Source organism: Myxozyma melibiosi, assembly GCF_037950935.1.
Source record: "Myxozyma melibiosi strain Phaff 52-87 chromosome Unknown BZA70scaffold_13, whole genome shotgun sequence".
NCBI lineage: Eukaryota > Fungi > Ascomycota > Lipomycetes > Lipomycetales > Lipomycetaceae > Myxozyma > Myxozyma melibiosi.
Window position 1 is genome coordinate 135,280 of NW_027042927.1, and position 17,528 is coordinate 152,807.

Here is a 17,528-nt window from a genome sequence, read left to right on the forward strand (position 1 = left end):
GGATCTGTGATACGTCATTAACTTGGTATTTGCGGGTTAGGGTGTCCGAAAGAAGCATCTCAAAATCAGAGATATCTTATTTATTGCAGTTAGCTGATATGAAAGATGAATTGTATTACATAGGCATTTCCAAAGCCTACTTCACTGCTTCCAGCATATCATTAAATTCCCGTAGCCGTCCAAGAACACCGTACTCCCCGCAAACCAAAGGCGCAATCCGGCTCAGCTGAGCCACTACTCCCACGCGCTTGTCTGTCGCATCCTCTGCCGTTGCTTCTTCTTCTGTAGACTCAGCATCGTGAGCTGCCCGTGTCTTTACGCTTCCTACAGCTTCTAAAACATCTTGCACCAATCCCTCGCTGATAAGGTCGCTCTTCTTCTTCAGATAGCTTTCTCTCAAGGTCGTGATCTGGTCTTGGACCTTTTGCCTGTCGCTTCTGAGCTCCAATAACCTCTCACGCAGCTCGTATACTTTTCTGTCGCTTTTCCTTGTCGCGCGGGATAGAATTCCGTGAGTGTCAACGGCATCGCACATTGCCATCAATCTTGCCTCCACCTCCTCAGTGTACGTCTCGATAACCCGTCGATTAAACACCTCGGGCTGGACCAGAGATGCTGTTGTAAGCTGCTCTATCGTAACTCTGGTAACGACATCGACTCCAGATAAATAAGATGCTCCACGGCCGCCTTTTCTTGGGAGTTTAAAAGCGAGTACTCGAGCGCCCTTAGCACCATGCTCTGCCTTTTTGACCTTCTGAGAGGTTTGCGGTTTCGTGGTTGATTTCGTCTTTGGGCGACTGACAGGCTGCGTTGGCTGCGCACGACGAGCAGGAATTTGTTGCGGAGTGGGGTTCCTTCTTGGACTGCTCTTGGGTGCTGGAGCTCTTCTTGGGCTGCTCTTTGGTGTTGGGGCTCTTCTTGGGCTGCTCGTAGGTGCTGGTGTTTTTCTTGCGGAGGGGGCATTGCTGGCTCGAGGACGTCTAATTGACTCTTCTCGTGAGCCTCGATCTGTAACAACATCCGGTAGAGCAGGTGTATATGAAGGCTGTTCTTCAGGTCTCTCCTCCTCGACTACTGGTGTATGTGAAACGGCTGTAGAGCGTCGTCTGACTTTCCTGATTGACGATGCGGGCGTTGCCGTCGCAGTCGCAGTCGCAGTCTTTGCCGGTGTATCTGCTGCCGCTACCACAGGTCTTCTCTTTGTAGACCTCCGAACAGACGATCTCTCTCGCGGAGTGATTTTGACTTTCTTCCCGCTGCTAGCAGAAGCCGGCAGCTGCGGTGTCTTTCTTGCGTTGTTGAGCTCGAGCATGGTCTGGCTGCCACCTTTGTGTATAGCTTTCGGAGTCACGTTTCGCGTGTAGGAGATTGAAAACATGGATTCTGTGACTTTACGGGCGCTGTTTGAGGGTAGTGGTTGTTAGTATCGTGTAGTGATATACGCGTCATGTTGGGCGGTTGAACATACCCCGATCCGCGAATTCGGGCCGCGAGACGCTCGTTGCGACCAGTAGGACGGTCCATAACTGTGTCTGTTTGTTATTGTTAAATAATGATATATAACTGAGTGAGTGTTGGGTGGCTGAAGAAGAAAGAAGGCGCTGTTTATGTTGAATATTGTTTGTTTGTTTATCGCGGCGCAGGTTTCGAGTTTTTGTTGCGATCGGATCGGAGCCGCACCGAAATTCAACACTGAATTCGAGAATTAAATTGAGGAAAAGACCACCAATATTCCATCAACTTGATTGCATTATCAACATTATGTCGATACTAAATCGTGTTAAATCCTTCTGGGGCGGAAACAAGCAGACCTCGGGAGACACAGAGCCTAAAGCCGACAGGAAGATAACCTACAAGGACGTCATCACCGACCCGGAAATCGTCGAGTTCTTCGAAAGCACAACGCCGTCGGTCTTTCGCCGGACACTGACCCAGAATATGCAAAAGCACGGATTCTCGCAGGCAGATATTGATGATGTGGCCAGTATACAGCGGTATCGCGAGAGACTGGTGGATGATGGAAAGAGAAAGGATTTGATAAAGATCATTGCTGATCAGAATTGCGCGGCATATTATGGCAAACGAAAGGACGACGGTGAGGAGAGGAAGTTCGAAGAGTGTTTATCTTCACAGATGGTAAGTACTTGTTCTTGGTTATGAAGGTTAGTTGTGTTGATGTGCTGACTTGAGCAGAAAATGCTATGGGATCTTGGCTACAGAGTGCGCGATAACAGCGGGAACGTTGACCTTGTCATTCAGCAGAAGTGCTACGAAAAATACGCAGAGCTGCAGAAGGAGAATTAGTTATTCAATCTATGTACATATCATCAATGCCAAGCAGTGTCTTCTACACCTGCTTCTTCTCCTCCTCGATAAAAACTCCCAGACCCATAAAAGCGTCAAACAAAACCTGCTCGTACACTACTCCGACTTGAAACCCTGCAGCCTGTGCTTGCTTATTTGATGCCACATTGTCCAGAAACGGGTCGTAGTACTGGGACTGCACCTTGTAGAACTCGTTGACATACTCCTCAGTCGTAGGATCAAACGGCGCGCCGTCCGCAGTATCCGCTATATTTGTCCGCGTCCGTTGATTGAGGAGCGAGAGTGCAGAGTCTCCGAACGAGACGGCGGAAGTAGTCTCACGAGGTCCTCTTCGTGCCGAAGATTTCTTCAAATCTAGACCGCGCTGAACATATGCTGCTGCGCGCTTGACGATATTGTCGGCCTCGCCGTCTTTGGCGGTGGCCAGGTCCTGAATGATCTTCCGGTCGGCTTCTTTCTTTAACTCCTGCTCTGCGACACTCTCTTCAATCGCAGAAAGTCTCTGATTTAGTCTGCGTTCTGCCTCCAGCTGACGCATGATCTCTGCCTTTTCTTCTTCCTGGCTTAGAAGCGTGGCGTTCGCTTTGATTGCTGACTGATTGGCAGCCTTGTATTCGTTCAATTTCTGCTCCGTCTCTTCTTCCTGCACATGGTTCACCAGATTAAAGATCGCGGCCTCAACCTGCTCGAGGTAATTATTATACTCGTCCAAGGAATCAAACTCCTCCCGCCGCCTGTTGAAGACCTGATTCACGCGCCGGCGCACGTCAACCTCTCGCTCGACCTGCAGATCCGCAAACGTCTGCCTTTTAAACTTGTTCTTCCGCAGCGTCATGTTGCAGCCGTAAATCGGACATTTCGCCGGGCCCTGCGAAAATATACGGTCGACGCACGACTCGCACATTCGGTGGTAGCATTCGGTGTTGATCAGGAACCGCATCGACGGGTTCATGTAGGTGTCTAGCCGACACACCGGGCATATTTCTGCGAGTGTCAGTAAGCTATCAAAATATACAGGCAGTAGTCAAACGTACCATCCTCAGGCTTCTGAACAGCTGCTAGCGAGCTCATGGTTGTTCTCGCTGGATGGAGTTGGGAAGCTGATCTGCTGTGATCCAGATATCTATCTACGAATTGTCACGTGCTGGGTAGTCAGGTAGAAGTCTGTTCATCCTCAAGTTACAGATATTCATCAAAGATTAATGATCTGACTCGATGATTCCGTGTGATTGTCTGCTGTTTTCGTATTGAAAAGTGTTGCAGTTTATGATTGTTCTGTAGATCCAGGCATTGCATATCTATATATCCAGATACCGGCTGAGAATGGCGATAGCGATTTCATAGCACTGACTCCACATTAAGCGCTCAATAAACACAGTAGAAGCACGCTATTTGACCAACAAACACATCAACTACCATACAATTGATTGTTAACTCATTTCTAAGTCTTTTACTCAGCTTTTCGTTAGTTTAAAGTACAGCGGGATGATGTCATTGGTTGTGCAGACAATGCGACGCGAACAAGCGCATTGTTTTCCTGATTCCCTTTCCACTCCTCCTCCTCTTCCCATCCTCTTCTTCCCCCAAACCCATCTCTATATCCCTCCCGATGCGGATCCTAGACCACATTCTCTCTCGACTAGGCGGATACTCCACCGCAGGAATCTACAACGCCCTCAGAGGCTACGACGAAGACTACCTCGATCCAGAGCTAGATATTGCGCTCGTCACCGGCGGATCAAACGGCTTGGGCGCAAATCTCGTCAAACGCCTGCGTGCTCGTCGGATTCCTGTCGTTGTGCTTGATATTGAGACGCCGGAGTCGCCGACTGATGGGGTTTATTACATCAAGTGCGATATCTCGTCGCGCGAGCAGGTTCTCGATGCCGCTCAGGTTATAAAGTCTGAGGTAGCTCTATTCGACCGCTCATTCCATTTCTATCTACTCATCTATCTGCTCATCTATCTGCTCATCTATCTGCTCATCTATCTGCTCATCTATCTGCTCATAAAGTTGCAGTACAAGAAGACTAACTCGAGAACATCACCTTACAGATCGGAGACGTCACCATCGTAATCAATAACGCAGCCATCGCACAGGGCAAGACGATCTTGGATCTAACCTACGAAGAGATTGAAAGGTGATTCATCAATACTTCTATATCCTCTCTTCTCATGCTGACTTTTACTATAAGCTGTCTCAATGTAAATCTTGTGTCCCAGTTCTATACTGTCAAAGCTTTTCTTCCCGGAATGCTCAAAATGCGACGCGGATACTTTGTCATTGTCGCTTCCGTTATTGCGTACATCGGACCTGCGAAACTCAGTATGAATGCTCACTGGCCCCTCAACAATGCTTTTTCCTGAAACGCGACAGAAGCTGACTATTATAGGTGCCTATGCTGCCTCAAAAAGCGGTCTTCTAGGCTTATACGAATCGCTGACCTACGAAGTCGGTCCCAACGCCGACAACGAGTCCGGAGTGCACACCCTTCTCATAACCCAAGGACAGATGGCGACCGACCTCTTTGCCGGGGTGAGCAACCCGCATTCGTTCGCTGCCTCAGTTCTCGACAGCAGCGAGGTCGCGGACCGCATAATGCTCGCGCTCTCGCGCAAGGAGCAAGGGCGGGTTATGATGCCGGCCTATGCGCGGTTGATACCAGTGATGAGGTTATTGCCTCGCTCGGTCGTTAGCGCGTTTAGGTACTGGAGTGATGTCGACCGCGGCATGGATACTTTCCTGGGACAAAAGCCGAACGGAGATGCTGCTGGGGCCGAATAGCTGATTTCTGCATTGCTAACCATTGTATTGCTTGTAGCTCTGTTTATTTGCTGACTGTTGACTGTTTTACTATAATGTACTTGCTGTAGTTACTCTTTGTCATCACGAATATGGATTGATGATTGCTATATATTTAATAAACACTATGTACATGCTATTTCTGGTCTGCATCGCTATTGCTCGTCCGTAAGATAGATAAAACAAACCATCCTAGTCCCTCGTTCCATCCCAGCTCATGTGCTGAATCTGCACAGAGCCTGACCTCCTCTACCAATGGCCGCCGCCTCTCTCCCTTCCAAAATTCCCTTGTCGGTCTTGATAAAAAGCAACTCGCCCGGCGCAATCGGCCTCATCCGCTTCACCGTCGCCCCATGCAGCAGCGCCACCAGCTCAAACCTCTTCATCTCGAAAAAATCCTTCGACGCCATCACCAGTCCCGCGTTCTTCAACACCGGCGTCCCGTCCTTATACTTGAGCGTGATCCACAGCCTCCGCGACGACACCGGCTCCGTCTCGATCGCCTGCGGCGTCAAATGCGGGCCGTACTGGCCGCCCAGGTTCACGGCGCTCACAACGCCGTGGCGGTACAGGCCGAGCATGATTGCGAGATGCAGCTTCGTGTACGGGATCGAGACAAGTGCTCCGCGCGCCATCGAGCAGTTGACGAGTTGCGAGCAGACGTTGGCGATTCCGTGGATTGACATCTTTCTTTGCTTTGCTTTGCTTTGCTTCTTGCTTCTTGCTTCTTAACTGTTTGTAACAAGTTCTTCTCCTGAACTACTTCTTCAATCCGTCCTTCTTTCTTATCTTTAGATAATTGCTGAAAAGAACGGAGTCTGCACTGCACTTCTGTTGCGATAAAAGTCGAGCTGAAGTTTGCGATTCTTCCAATCGTCGGGAGAAACTCGATGGAAAAAAACTTTAAAAAACCCCCCAGTTGAGGTTTGGGTTGAGGTCACGTGCACTACCTCATACGGAAATACGTAAGTTCTTTGACTTTGTAGTTGCGAGATTATTGTTGGTATAGTAAGGACTACTTGATTGCTTGAAAGATAAGAAGCGTCAAATTACTCGTATACTCTGGTGACGCAGAAATATCAAACACACACATTGCTTAACAAGCCAATGCATAAACTAAAAAACATCAAAGACGAAATGAAAATCAAACACGATAAACATACATAAAAACAGAACAGATCTTAAAAACTAGAGTAACTTCAACCAACTCTGGTAGAAGACATCTGCTCCGCCCGACGGTTCGGCGTCTGGCTCTTTGCAGCAGCACTACCAGAGCCTGATTTCTGCACCTGCTTGCTCGTAGTGCTGTCGAGAGTATCAACCTCAACCTCCTGCGCCTCGCAGATCTCAAGCTTTCGTCGCTGCTGCGGAGCGCGGCCCCAGTTACAGTCGGATCCCTGGTAGACAACCACAAAGACTTCGGCGTTCTTGGCAGCTAAAACGGCCAGGTTCTTCTTCCACATGTTGCGTCCGCCTGTTCCGCGCGTTTCCTTCTTAGCATTGTAGGTGTAGGAAGGAAGACCCTCACCTCCAAACTTCATGTTGCGCCAGAGCACGACTACAGAGTCAATGGAAACCTCGGGGGGTAGAACACGAAGAATGAGTTCCTCGATATCGATAGTCTCAAACGCGCGCACACTAACGGGATGCAGTGTGTGTTGAACGACGCAAAACACCCAGAGGGTATTCTCATGGCAGGGCCTGATGGTGACGATGTTTGGGCTCAGCCGCGGGTGCGTCAGATGACGCTTCTCGGGTAGCATACGCGCAAGCAGAGTGATGCATCCTTGGTACGTGAGAGAGAAGGGCTCGGTAGCTGCTTTCAAAGCAACCTCATCCGGAGTGAGCGCCGACATACTACCGGGCTTGTACAAGTTCTGATCACGCACAGAAAGATTGTCTTCGGGCATGACAATGACTTGCTGCTGATAGCGCAGAGACGGGTGCACAGCGGGAGTCGCAGTCAAAGTCTGAGCCGGAGCTACAGCGGGTAGCGCAGGCTGGATAGAAGCTCTTTTGTTTGCGACGCTTGAATTTGTGCTGACGCCGAGGGGGGTCAAAGCAGGCTGCTGCACAGCCGAAGAATACGTACGAGGTCTGTCAGGAGTCGTGCTGTTGTTCTCCTTGTCAGCGCCTTCGGCGCCCTCGAAGAGTGAAACAATATCTTGACGAGCACCAGATTTGGCCCCAGCAGACTTACCCTCGTTAGGCGACGAGAGGGTAGATGATGGAGATCGAGGAAGAAGAACAGAATCATGCACAGGAGTGGCCGGAGCAGTGGTCGAAGAGGTTGACACGGCGCGAGAAGAAGAGCGAGCAGAGACAGACAAGCGACTGAGGTCATTGTGGAGCTCGTTATCGTCAGGGAGCAGAAAGACTACGATACGCATGTTGTCCTCAACGAGGGACTCCCAGTATTCGGGATAAATAACAGCGCCGCCGGAGAGCGGGCCCACGGGGTTTCCATCCTGACCTAGAGTAGTGGTGTCGTAGCGAATCTGGATACGATGAAGAAGATCAGGTGAGTACAGCCGAGAAAGCAGCATGACGAGACCCTATGGAGCGAGGAAAGCATGAAGCGTTAGCATAGGATCAACAGATAGACTAGTGTATATATATGTATATATGGCAATATCAGGAGACTGTATAATAAAGGTAACTGTTACTTCATTAGTGTTGACCTTTGAAAAAGGCAAAACAAACTGTTCCTCCTCAGTGCGAATGAAGATCTTCTTCCGCGGAGGCGACGAGAGCACGACAGCAGCGGGCTCGGGATCGAAAGCGCCTCGAGTCGTCTTCATGCGCAACGACGCAGATTCGGCGGGCACAGCACTGTCTCTATCAGAGTCAATAGAGGGCTCACGAGCAGAGTAGGAGAAGGATGAGGAGGCGGAGATGGAGTGCTCGGGGTAGGAGTATCCTCTCTGTTGCTGCTGGGCGCCGGGACGGTCCTGGTCGCCGGGTTCTGCCGCGAAGGGGTTGAGAGGATGCGAGGCAGGATGGAAGAAAGACATGGGCACAGATCAGGCAGACAGCAGAGGAGCAGAGGACAGAGAGCCGGAGTAGAGACGAGCGAGGCGGTGGTGCAAGACGAGAGACGAGAGCGGCGGGAGGGCTGTTGTTTATACCGCCCGATTAGGCAGTGTGTTTACATAATGCTTTGTTGGAGGATTGCCACCACTACGGGAGGTTGCGGTCAATAATATGAGTACAGTATACTGTTTATAGTATTTTTAATCAACTATTAGAATAATTCACTATTCAGATGTATTTTCACCATCTACGGTGAGTACTCTGAGCAGACATCATAAATCAGCACCAACCCCTCACAAAAGTCAACAATTCTTTTCGTCCACCCGACTCGAGCAGAGCCAAAGCAAAAAGCTCAACGAAAATTTGTGCTTTTGGAGTCCGCACGAAGCAACGCCGAGAGGAACCCGCGTCGACACGAAAACAGGACAATTCACGACACCGGAGATGTTTGAGGTTCGACGGTTGCTGCAGCAGTTGCTGCTGCCGACGATGGCCAGAGGCGGACGGAGTGCTGCCGCTGCTCAGGTTCACGCTCCTGGAGTGCGACGACTGTTCAGCAGCACGGCGGTGAACGCAGCTCGGGCTCCGACGAAGAACGACAGTCCAGACGGCGCGATTGAGGCGAAGATCCGGGCACACAACGAGCAATACGCCCGGGCAGCGAACTACGCCGCGCAGGCAAAGTCGAAGTCGCGGGCGGCGAAGAAGGCCGCGACGGCGAGGACGCAGAAGGCACTGGACGCGCAGAAAGGCACGAAGCAGTCGCGGGCTGCGATCGCGGCAGCGCGAGAGGCCGCCGAGCGACGCAAAGAGATGTTTGCTGCCAACAAGCGGCGGCGGAACAGGCGCAAGCCGGTGGCTTCGGGACCGGTCGACTTCTCGGTCGAGCCGTTGGTGCACTCGCAGCGCGGTGAGCATGTGGATCTGCAACCGCGTCCGCCCATCACGCCCTCGCCGAGCGCAATCATCACGCCTGACGACCATCCGCTGTATCAGTTCTTCCGCTTCAGAGACACCGCGCTCACCCACCCGGACCTGCACGACGACATCGGGCGGCCGTGGGGTGTGCCCGAGCTGCGACGGAAGCGGTACGAGGACCTGCACACGCTGTGGTATGTCTGTCTGAAGGAGCTCAATCTGATCAAGACCGAGATTAGTGCGCTGAAGGGTGTGCTGGGCAAGTCTACGACAACCTCTGCGCAGGCTATGCTCAAGGAGCCGAAGCAGTCCGTCGTCACGTCGCTCAAAAACATCCGCATCGTGCTGTTGGAGCGGAACGCGGCGTATGAGAACGCACAGAAGATCCTGAAGGAGAAGGGCGGCGTTAAGGCCATTGAAGCAGAGGTTGCTGCTGAGACGGAGGCTCTGCCGATCGAGGAGGAAGATGGTGTGTTTGTGGAGGAGGCGGTCGAGGAGGCGGTCGAGGAGGCGGTCGAGGAGGAGTCGAAGAAGGCGACAGAGAAGACCTTGTAATTACCATCACTGTAAATAGATTATAAATACTTTTGTTACTCTTTATTTGAATCAACTAACAATAGGAATGATAATAGTAGAGCTTGATGTTACAACCCATATACACATGCAATAATATAAAATAAAAGGTTTTAGAGACCGAGCAAAGGAAATCAACAACAATATAAAAATACCCAAAACGTTTCAAATTTCATATTCATAAACAAAACACTTGCAACCCATCTACGCAGCTCCGGCACTCATCACAGGAGCGTTTATCCGCGTGGGCTGGAACCCAGCGCGCACAATCGCATTCTCCTCCGAGTCCTGCGCAATGACTGTGTCCTTGTGCTCGCGATGGGCCTGCTTCCAGATCTCGACCTCCATACCGCCACGAATCACACCAACACGCATCGTCGCCAACAGGTTGTGCGCGGCGTTCGAGTGCTCGTAAACACCGCCGTTGAAAACAGCAGTCGCGTCCTTGCCGATTCCAGACTGGATAAGAGCCTTGCCACCGGGGTGCGACTCGACAAAGTTGGTAACGTCGTGCACAACCCCGGCAATCAGCACGAGAGCGCGCTCCTTGGCCTGCTCCTGGAACTCCTCAAACTCAATGACCGGCAGCTGCTCGAGAGGAACACCCCAGTTGAGGCGCGAACGCCACTTGTCGAGCTTCTTCTGGCGCTGCTGGACGATGCCCTGCTCGATCGCGTTCTGCGAAAAGGTCTTGAGGTCAGAGGCGAGGCCGATCTTCTTCATCAGCCAGATCGTCCACTTGGTGGGATCGTACTGGTACCATATGATCGCGTTGCGGTAGTCGGACGGGAACTCGTGGTGGAAGTTGTGGTAACCCTCACCAAAGGTAACGAGCGCAGTCAGGACGTGGTCGCGCGGCGAGCGGCGGTCGTCAAAGGGCTGGTCGCCGATCCAGTGAGCGAGCGAGTTGACGCAGAAGGTAGCGTGGTGGACGACGGTCATGCGAGCGATTCCGGCCCAGAACAACCCGCCCTTCCAGTCGCCCCAACCAAGACCGGCGACGCACATGGGGAAGAGGAAGGCCATGACGACGAGAACAAGGACGTAGTTGCGGTGCTGCCATCTGACGACGGGGTCGGCGTTGAGGTCCGAGATGTCGACGCGGCCGGCCTTCTTGGGGTTCTTGACGAAGACCATCCAGCCGAGGTGGGAGTAGAGCAGTCCGCGGCGCACATTGTACGGATCACGGTCGGTGTCGGTGTAGCGGTGGTGCACGCGGTGGCCGGCGGCCCACCAGCGGATCGAGCCCTCGACGGCGCCGCCGCCAAAGGCAGCGAGGACGATGCGCAGAGGGAGCTTTGCGTTGTAGGAGCGGTGGGCCCAGAGACGGTGGTAGCCGGCGGTGATGGACATGCCGGTCATGGCATAGTAGAAGAAGGCCCAGACGGCGGTCTTGGTGCAGAGCGGGGTGAAGACGGCGGCGGTGCAGCCGGCGACGGGGATGATGATGATGAGGACGACATTGAGCCAGTTGATGTGCTTGTACCAGTTGGCGAGGGTGTAAGGCTGCTCGGAGATGTGGACGTAGTTTGGCTTGAGGACGGGAGGCGGCGGGAGGACCGGATCCGCGGGCGGGATGGGGACGCGCTTGCGGATCTCAGACTCGGGCGCAGAAGCGGAGGTTGTGGAGGCCATTGCAGGGAGATGCTCGAGAACAGCAGCAGCAGCGGTGAAGAGTTGGTGATGGCGGTGAGGAAGAGGAGGCCGGTGAGGTTGGGCGGCCGATTCCTTTTAAGCTCAGTTTTCTCCCCAACACAAAAATCGTTGGGTCTCCCAGTCCCGGAGGGCTCAGCACCTGGATTAGTGAGGGATTAGGTAAACATAATTAGTGACAAAGAGATTAGTAATCTCATCTCCCAGAACGCACTTGTTCTACCCCACCTCGACTATCTCTGATATCTCCGCTGCCTCTTCTTCTATTGTACACCACTCTACTCAACAATGTCCCGCTCGATATCCTCTTCTGAACTCGCAGCTCACAAGTCCGCCTCCTCCTGCTGGGTCGTCATCCACGGCAAAGTCTACGACGTCACCGCGTTCCTCCCCGACCACCCTGGCGGAAAGCGCTCCATCCTCACCCGCGCTGGCAAAGATGCCACCGCTGACTTTGACGCAATTCACCCGCCTGGCACTCTTGAAGAGGTTTTCAAGAACGGGGAAGGTGTTGTTGGCGTCGCTTCTGAGTCCTCGGACTCTTCAGACTCTGCCTCTGTCTCTGCCTCTGCCTCTGCATCTGCATCTGCATCCACCTACACAGAAACCCCCGCAGACATGATCAACATCGCCGACTTTGAAGAACACGCCTCGCGCACCCTCTCCAAAAAAGCCTGGGCCTACTACTTTTCCGCATCTGACGACCTCTACTCGAAAAACTTCAACCACGACGTCTTCGCCAAAGTCATGTTCCGCCCTCGCATCTTCCGCGACGTCACCAAAGTAGACACCTCCTCCTCCATCTTCGGCGTCTCTACCTCCCTCCCCATCTTTGTCTCCCCCGCCGCTCTTGCCCGTCTTGCACATCCTGACGGTGAAAAAGCCATCGCACGCGCTTGCGGCAAGCAGGGCATCCTCCAGATGATCTCCAACAACGCATCCCTCAAGTACCCCGACATTGTCACCGCCCGCGTCTCCGCCGACCAGCCATTCGCCTTCCAGCTCTACGTTCAAAATGACCGTGCACGCAGTGTGCAGCAGCTCAAAGATGTCGTCGCCGCAGGCTGCCGCGCCATCGTCCTCACTCTCGACGCGCCTACCCCCGGTAAGCGCGAGCTCGACGAACGCGTCGGACGCGAAGAGGCCCGCGCAAGTGGCATCCAAGACGAAGACTCCAGTGAGCCACTTTCTGCCAGCTCTGGTCTTGGAGGTAAGCAAGAAACCGGCGGCGGCGTCGGTCGTGCACTTTTCCAGGGCACCGCTGGTGATCTAGTTTGGAGTGATCTTCTCTGGCTCAAAGCGCAGCTGCCGGACTACATGAAAATCGTGCTCAAAGGTTTACAAACCGTCGAAGACGTCGTCCTCGCCGCGCAGCAGCGAGATCCAAAGACTGGCAAACCGCTCGTCGACGGCGTCATCATCTCCAACCACGGCGGCCGCGCAGTCGACGGTGCGCCTGCTCCACTCATGGTCCTCGAGGAACTCAGACTCTACACACCAGAGGTATTCACCCAGCTCGAGATCTATCTCGACGGAGGAATCAGACGTGGAACCGATGTCGTCAAGGCCCTTTGTCTTGGTGCCACTCAGGTCGGTATCGGTCGGCCTGCTTTGTTTTCCCTCGCTGGCGGATTTGGCGAGAATGGTGTCCACAGAGTCATTCAGAGTATGTTCACTATTTGTTTCTCTTCTCTCTTTCTTTTCTGTTCCTCACACTCACACTCTCTAGTCCTCCGCGAAGAAGTCGAGACCGCAATGCGGTTACTAGGCGCAACTTCGCTCGACCAGCTCGGCCCCCACTACGTCAACACCGCCCAACTCGACTCCATAATCGGTCCCAGTCCTGCCGCTGCCGCCGCTTCTGCTGCTGCATTCACCAAATCAAAGCTGTAATCGTAGCATATTTTGTTTATCGTACAAGTTCATAGACCGATAGAATCAGAGCTTTCTTATCAATAGATTAGATCCTGCCCCAACCCTGACCCTGGCGGCCGAGAATGCCATCTCGACTAAGCAGCAGCCTCCAACGCACCCAACCAACCTCCAAACCACCTCCAACACCTTCCTTCTTCCTCTTCACATCTGCTGGGTTCAGGATGGCGGAGTCTCTCTCGAAAATCTCCGCTGCCTTCGAGACCGCGAAGGAGATAACCATGGAAGCTGCTGCTGCGGCCCGCACTCCTGCCCTCGGCGACGATGGCGTCTTCCGCGTCAGAGACGTCAAGCGGTTTCTCAATTCTCGTCATGAGAAGGAGAAACTGCAGGGAATGAAGGCAATTGCTACTGTATGTACTTCTACTGTATACAATAGCTGCGTCTATGTGGTGCTAACATCCATCAGCTCATGTCCAAAGGCGAAGACGTGACCGAGTACTTCCCCGAAGTCGTCAAGAACTCGGCCGCGCAAACACTCGAGATCAGAAAACTGGTTTATATCTACCTGCTCCGGTACGCCGAGCGCGAGTCCGATCTCGCGCTTCTGTCCATCAACGCGATCCAAAAGTCTCTCGGCGACCAGAACCCACAAATCAGAGCGATGGCAATCAAAGTGCTCTCAGGCATTAAAGTGCCCAGCATCGCGCCCATCATCCTCCTTGCGATCCGCAAGTCCATTGTCGATTTCTCAGCCGTCGTGCGTCGCGCGGCCGCGGTCGCGATCGGGAAAGCCTACGAGCTCGACAAGAGTAATTTCGAGACTCTCGTGGGGTATCTCGGTACCTTGCTCGCCGATAAGAGTTACTACGTCGTGGGTTCGGCCGTGCAGACCTTTGTCAGAATTTGCCCAGACAGGCTCGAGATGTTGCATGTGCATTATCGTCGGTACTGCAGCATGCTCGCTGATATCGAGGAGTGGGGCCTCGTGTGCTTACTCGACGTCATGACTCGCTACGTGCGCGTGTACGTGCCCAAGGGAAAGATGGTCAAGAAGCCAAAGGACACGTTCTACTCCGACGACGAAGGCAGCGGCGCCGACCAACAAGAACCCGACGAAGAGGAATTCGTCATCGATCCCGATCTCGAGCGTCTTCTGGCGGCCGCAAAGCCTCTATTGCAGAGCCGCAATAGCGCAGTCGTCATGGCCGTCGTCAATCTCTTCCACTCGCTCGTCCCCGAGGCAGATCTCTCGTTTTTGGGGCCCCCGCTCGTTAGATTGCTTGCGCAGCCTCCCGAGATTCAGTATGTCGTTATGACAAACATTGTCGTTCTCGCCTTGACCAGTCAGGTTCGTCTCCTCTATTTAATTGCAGTAATCTGTCACTAACAAACCACAGGACCTCTTTGCTCCGTACCTGAAGTATTTCTATCTTCTCCCCTCGGATTCCTTCCAAATTTCCAAACTCAAGATCGAGGTCCTGACGCTCTCCTGCTCGGAATCCAACGTATCCGAAGTCCTCGCCGAACTGCAGTACTACGCCACCACCGCCGACCCGACCCTCGTCGCCGAGTCCGTGCGCGCCATCGGCCGCTGTGCACAAATCTCACCCACCATCGCGCGCCGCTGTCTGCGCTGGCTGCTCAAGCAGATTCACTCTCCCAGCCACGTGCTCGTAGGCGAGTCGCTCACCGTCATCCGCTACATCATCCAGCTCTCGCCCAAGGACCACATCAAGACCGTCGCCAAGCTTGCCAATGCGCTCGACAAGACGCGCGTGCCGCTGGCGCGGGCGAGCATTATTTGGCTCGTTGGAGAGTTCTCCGGTATCGCGCAAAACATCGCGCCGGATGTACTTCGCAAGTGCGCAAAGAGCTTCGCGGACGAGGACGAAGGGACAAAGCTGCAGATTGTCTTGCTCGCGGCAAAGATTTACTCGCATTACATTGAAGGACGGCCGGTACCAGACGAGGCCAGCAACGGATACGGCGAGAACGACGAGCTTGCGCCGACGATCAAGCCGTCTGAAGATCCGATGGATATGCTGTTTAACTATGTCATGTTGTTGGCGCGGTACGATACCTCCTACGACCTGCGTGACCGCGCGCGGCTTTACAAGTCTGTGCTGGATACGCCTGGCGCGCCTCTAGCGAAGCTTCTCCTGCAAGCCCCGAAACCGTCGCCGCATGCGCCGTCGCCGTCGCAGGGTAAAGATGCGTTTATGCTAGGTACAACGGGAATGCTGGTCAAGGGCAAGGTCGTGAGCACGAGTCCGCTGCCGCTGTGGAGCACCGAGACGCCCGATCCCTCGATCCGGGACGACGTCAAGGAGGATATCGAGATCGACGAGAGCAGTATCCCGACGCGGATTCTCGAGACGACGATCAAGCGAAGCAAGAAGTCAAAGAAGGGCAAGAAGGCCAAGAAGGTGTCGTCGACGTCGAAGAAGAAAGCGGTGAAGACGCAGCCGGAGATTGTGGAGAGTAAACCGGCTGTTAAAGCGGCGGCTACGAAGAAGAAGAAGGAGGAGGACTATCATGTCACTTTGGATGAATTTTTCGGGGAACCGTCAACGACGCAGTTCATCAGCGAATCTGACGAAGAGGAGGAAGAGGAGGAGGAAGAGAGCAGCGGAAGCGAAGTCGAGGTTATTGTCGAAGTCAGCGAGGATAGCGACGAAGAAGACTCTGATGAGGATGATGACAGCGATGAGGATAGTGATGAAGACGAAGATAGCGATGAGGAGGAGGAAAGTGAGGAAGACGAAGAAGAGAGCGAGGACGACGAGAGCGAGGACGATGACTCGGGAGCGCAGGCCTCGCTGCTGTCTGGGCGCTGAGGGCGTCTTGTAAATATCCCTTTTTATAGTCATAGATTATTTATCAATATATCTTATCTTCCTGTCTGATTATTGCTGTTAACTACTAATAATTACGAAATGGCCGGCGCGGTACGGTTTATTTACATTCGTCTAAATTGGGTAATCTTATCCGTCGCGTCTTCGCCCGGCCGAACCACAACGCGCCCGCCTCTCCGCCTCTCTTCTCCTTTCCCACACCACCTTCCCTGGCCGCTTTTTTGGATTTTTAATTCCCCTTTCCTTTGCTATCGATCTATTTTCCGACAATAGATCGACTCTCCGTGTCTAGAGCTTTGGACACTGTTTGGACACTGTTTGGACTCTTTTTGGTGATGTTTGGCGTCTTTTTGGAATCTGCCTGGTTTTTTGTGCTTTTTGGTGTCGTTCGAAGCTGGTGGTACTAACGCTCCAAACTCCCCGGCCGTATAGCAAGCGCTCAAAGGTTCTCTGGGTGTTTGGCTTTTTGGTGTTTTGGTTGTTTCTACGTCTTATAGGTATCTCCTCGATAGATCTGACCGGGCTGCTCCACCCCGTCGTCTAGTTTGGTTTTTTTGGTCTTTTGTTCCTTTCGCTGTATACCCGGCAAAGCGAGTAAGTGAAGCTGTATATACCACAAGAGTCCTTGACTAACGACAATTATCAGATGCACATGGGTTTTTGGACTTTTGTTGCGGTCTAGTTTTGGTTTTTTGGTCCTTTGGCTTTATACCCGGCGAAATAAGTGAGTGCAGCTGTATATTCTATAAGATCCATTGACTGACGACAAGTATCAGATCTGCACTGCTGCGCAAATGCCAGTTTTTGGACTTTTTGGTGCTTTTTTGGTCGTGTGGGGACGGCGGCCGATCTGATGGGTTCTTCTCTAGCCAGGTTGCCCATTCGGATTTAAAACGTCTACGTTGTCGCGTCTCTTCCACGTTTGCGCTGGCACGCGCGCCGTCGCATGGAGTCCGTGGCGACGGTAGTGGAAGAGAGTCTGCGCGACCGAGCGTCTTGTGGATGAGGGATCCTACAAGACGTAGCGGATAATGCGACAACAACGACAAACTCATCAATACGGGGGTAGTTTATGACTGCCCTTGGGTGAAGTCGGGTCTTAGTGGGTATGGCGACGTCGAGAGAGCGCTTGGTTGAGATGATCTCCAAGCGTAGTCGCAGAGTCCCACATAACTCTTGGCCAGCAATGGTCAAGAGTATGCGTAACGCATTCTTCCCGATCCTGGCACCATCTGCTTCACGCGCTCTGGCTGTTTTCTGTACTTGTTCTGTATATGCTGTCGCTGTCTTGCTGTCGATTGTATCTTTAGAGCTGACAGCGATTTGCCGTGTGTTTTGTAATGTTTTGTATCAGAGCGCGTTGGCGGTATGTATTGTAAAACCACAAAAGAAAAAAAAGCCTTTCTCTTCAAATCTTTATGAGGAAGTAAAAGTAGAAGTAAGAAGTAGAAGCACAGTGGATATATGGACTGAATCAGTCACGTGACTAAACA

General features: G+C 52.8%; 9 protein-coding genes across 9 annotated transcripts; 4 read left to right on the plus strand and 5 right to left on the minus strand.

Annotated features, from left to right (window-relative positions):
* Positions 1 to 24: 24 nt before the first annotated feature.
* On the minus strand, positions 25 to 1,630 carry BZA70DRAFT_81385 (uncharacterized protein). Its single transcript, XM_064915433.1, has 2 exons — positions 1,469 to 1,630; positions 25 to 1,400 (listed from the first exon to the last, which is right to left on the minus strand). The coding sequence occupies exons 1-2, from the start codon at positions 1,522 to 1,524 to the stop codon at positions 137 to 139; spliced, it is 1,320 nt and encodes a 439-aa protein (XP_064766125.1). The 5' UTR covers positions 1,525 to 1,630; the 3' UTR covers positions 25 to 136.
* Positions 1,631 to 2,340: 710 nt separating this feature from the next.
* Positions 2,341 to 3,411, minus strand: BZA70DRAFT_260497 (CDK-activating kinase assembly factor MAT1-domain-containing protein). The gene is made up of 2 exons (XM_064910881.1): positions 3,360 to 3,411; positions 2,341 to 3,309 (listed from the first exon to the last, which is right to left on the minus strand). The coding sequence occupies exons 1-2, from the start codon at positions 3,394 to 3,396 to the stop codon at positions 2,348 to 2,350; spliced, it is 999 nt and encodes a 332-aa protein (XP_064766126.1). The 5' UTR covers positions 3,397 to 3,411; the 3' UTR covers positions 2,341 to 2,347.
* A 388-nt stretch (positions 3,412 to 3,799) lies between these two features.
* Positions 3,800 to 5,247, plus strand: BZA70DRAFT_81359 (uncharacterized protein). The gene is made up of 4 exons (XM_064915432.1): positions 3,800 to 4,234; positions 4,381 to 4,466; positions 4,521 to 4,651; positions 4,719 to 5,247. The coding sequence occupies exons 1-4, from the start codon at positions 3,935 to 3,937 to the stop codon at positions 5,108 to 5,110; spliced, it is 909 nt and encodes a 302-aa protein (XP_064766127.1). The 5' UTR covers positions 3,800 to 3,934; the 3' UTR covers positions 5,111 to 5,247.
* Positions 5,248 to 5,343: 96 nt separating this feature from the next.
* BZA70DRAFT_241793 (mitochondrial 37S ribosomal protein MRPS8) lies at positions 5,344 to 5,814 on the minus strand (the record flags this gene model as incomplete). The annotated part of the gene is made up of 1 exon (XM_064910546.1): positions 5,344 to 5,814. One exon carries the CDS (start codon positions 5,812 to 5,814, stop codon positions 5,344 to 5,346), a length of 471 nt encoding a protein of 156 aa, XP_064766128.1.
* Positions 5,815 to 6,116: 302 nt separating this feature from the next.
* On the minus strand, positions 6,117 to 8,208 carry BZA70DRAFT_283866 (uncharacterized protein). The gene is made up of 2 exons (XM_064913502.1): positions 7,795 to 8,208; positions 6,117 to 7,683 (listed from the first exon to the last, which is right to left on the minus strand). The coding sequence occupies exons 1-2, from the start codon at positions 8,140 to 8,142 to the stop codon at positions 6,328 to 6,330; spliced, it is 1,704 nt and encodes a 567-aa protein (XP_064766129.1). The 5' UTR covers positions 8,143 to 8,208; the 3' UTR covers positions 6,117 to 6,327.
* Positions 8,209 to 9,100: 892 nt separating this feature from the next.
* On the plus strand, positions 9,101 to 9,481 carry BZA70DRAFT_232821 (uncharacterized protein; the record flags this gene model as incomplete). The annotated part of the gene is made up of 1 exon (XM_064910246.1): positions 9,101 to 9,481. A coding segment is annotated over one exon (381 nt), but the record flags the coding sequence as incomplete, so codon positions are not given.
* Positions 9,482 to 9,533: 52 nt separating this feature from the next.
* On the minus strand, positions 9,534 to 11,368 carry BZA70DRAFT_283868 (putative acyl-CoA desaturase). Its single transcript, XM_064913503.1, is given in 2 exon segments — positions 9,534 to 9,571; positions 9,584 to 11,368. 1 exon segment carries the CDS (start codon positions 11,285 to 11,287, stop codon positions 9,857 to 9,859), a length of 1,431 nt encoding a protein of 476 aa, XP_064766131.1. The 5' UTR covers positions 11,288 to 11,368; the 3' UTR covers positions 9,534 to 9,571; positions 9,584 to 9,856.
* A 98-nt stretch (positions 11,369 to 11,466) lies between these two features.
* Positions 11,467 to 13,250, plus strand: BZA70DRAFT_283870 (FMN-dependent dehydrogenase). Its single transcript, XM_064913504.1, has 2 exons — positions 11,467 to 12,971; positions 13,035 to 13,250. Exons 1-2 carry the CDS (start codon positions 11,594 to 11,596, stop codon positions 13,196 to 13,198), a joined length of 1,542 nt encoding a protein of 513 aa, XP_064766132.1. The 5' UTR covers positions 11,467 to 11,593; the 3' UTR covers positions 13,199 to 13,250.
* A 91-nt stretch (positions 13,251 to 13,341) lies between these two features.
* BZA70DRAFT_297270 (adaptin N terminal region-domain-containing protein) lies at positions 13,342 to 16,143 on the plus strand. The gene is made up of 3 exons (XM_064914560.1): positions 13,342 to 13,590; positions 13,647 to 14,528; positions 14,578 to 16,143. The coding sequence occupies exons 1-3, from the start codon at positions 13,402 to 13,404 to the stop codon at positions 16,015 to 16,017; spliced, it is 2,511 nt and encodes an 836-aa protein (XP_064766133.1). The 5' UTR covers positions 13,342 to 13,401; the 3' UTR covers positions 16,018 to 16,143.
* Positions 16,144 to 17,528: the final 1,385 nt, after the last annotated feature.

Bases quoted from the DNA above. Each gene is read 5' to 3' on its own strand.
- BZA70DRAFT_81385 (XM_064915433.1), bottom strand. From the start codon at position 1,524: ATGGACCGTCCTACTGGTCGCAACGAGCGTCTCGCGGCCCGAATTCGC. The intron at 1,401-1,468 runs GTATGTTCAACC...ACCCTCAAACAG, and splicing joins GCCCGAATTCGCGGATCGGG to CGCCCGTAAAGTCACAGAAT.
- BZA70DRAFT_260497 (XM_064910881.1), bottom strand. From the start codon at position 3,396: ATGAGCTCGCTAGCAGCTGTTCAGAAGCCTGAGGATG. The intron at 3,310-3,359 runs GTACGTTTGACT...TGACACTCGCAG, and splicing joins TGTTCAGAAGCCTGAGGATG to AAATATGCCCGGTGTGTCGG.
- BZA70DRAFT_81359 (XM_064915432.1), top strand. From the start codon at position 3,935: ATGCGGATCCTAGACCACATTCTCTCTCGACTAGGCGGATACTCCACC. The intron at 4,235-4,380 runs GTAGCTCTATTC...ATCACCTTACAG, and splicing joins CTCAGGTTATAAAGTCTGAG to ATCGGAGACGTCACCATCGT. The intron at 4,467-4,520 runs GTGATTCATCAA...TTTTACTATAAG, and splicing joins ACCTACGAAGAGATTGAAAG to CTGTCTCAATGTAAATCTTG.
- BZA70DRAFT_283866 (XM_064913502.1), bottom strand. From the start codon at position 8,142: ATGTCTTTCTTCCATCCTGCCTCGCATCCTCTCAACCCCTTCGCGGCA. The intron at 7,684-7,794 runs GTAACAGTTACC...CTCGCTCCATAG, and splicing joins CAAAGGTCAACACTAATGAA to GGTCTCGTCATGCTGCTTTC.
- BZA70DRAFT_283868 (XM_064913503.1), bottom strand. From the start codon at position 11,287: ATGGCCTCCACAACCTCCGCTTCTGCGCCCGAGTCTGAGATCCGCAAG.
- BZA70DRAFT_297270 (XM_064914560.1), top strand. From the start codon at position 13,402: ATGGCGGAGTCTCTCTCGAAAATCTCCGCTGCCTTCGAGACCGCGAAG. The intron at 13,591-13,646 runs GTATGTACTTCT...AACATCCATCAG, and splicing joins GAATGAAGGCAATTGCTACT to CTCATGTCCAAAGGCGAAGA. The intron at 14,529-14,577 runs GTTCGTCTCCTC...AACAAACCACAG, and splicing joins TTCTCGCCTTGACCAGTCAG to GACCTCTTTGCTCCGTACCT.
- BZA70DRAFT_283870 (XM_064913504.1), top strand. From the start codon at position 11,594: ATGTCCCGCTCGATATCCTCTTCTGAACTCGCAGCTCACAAGTCCGCC. The intron at 12,972-13,034 runs GTATGTTCACTA...CACACTCTCTAG, and splicing joins TGTCCACAGAGTCATTCAGA to TCCTCCGCGAAGAAGTCGAG.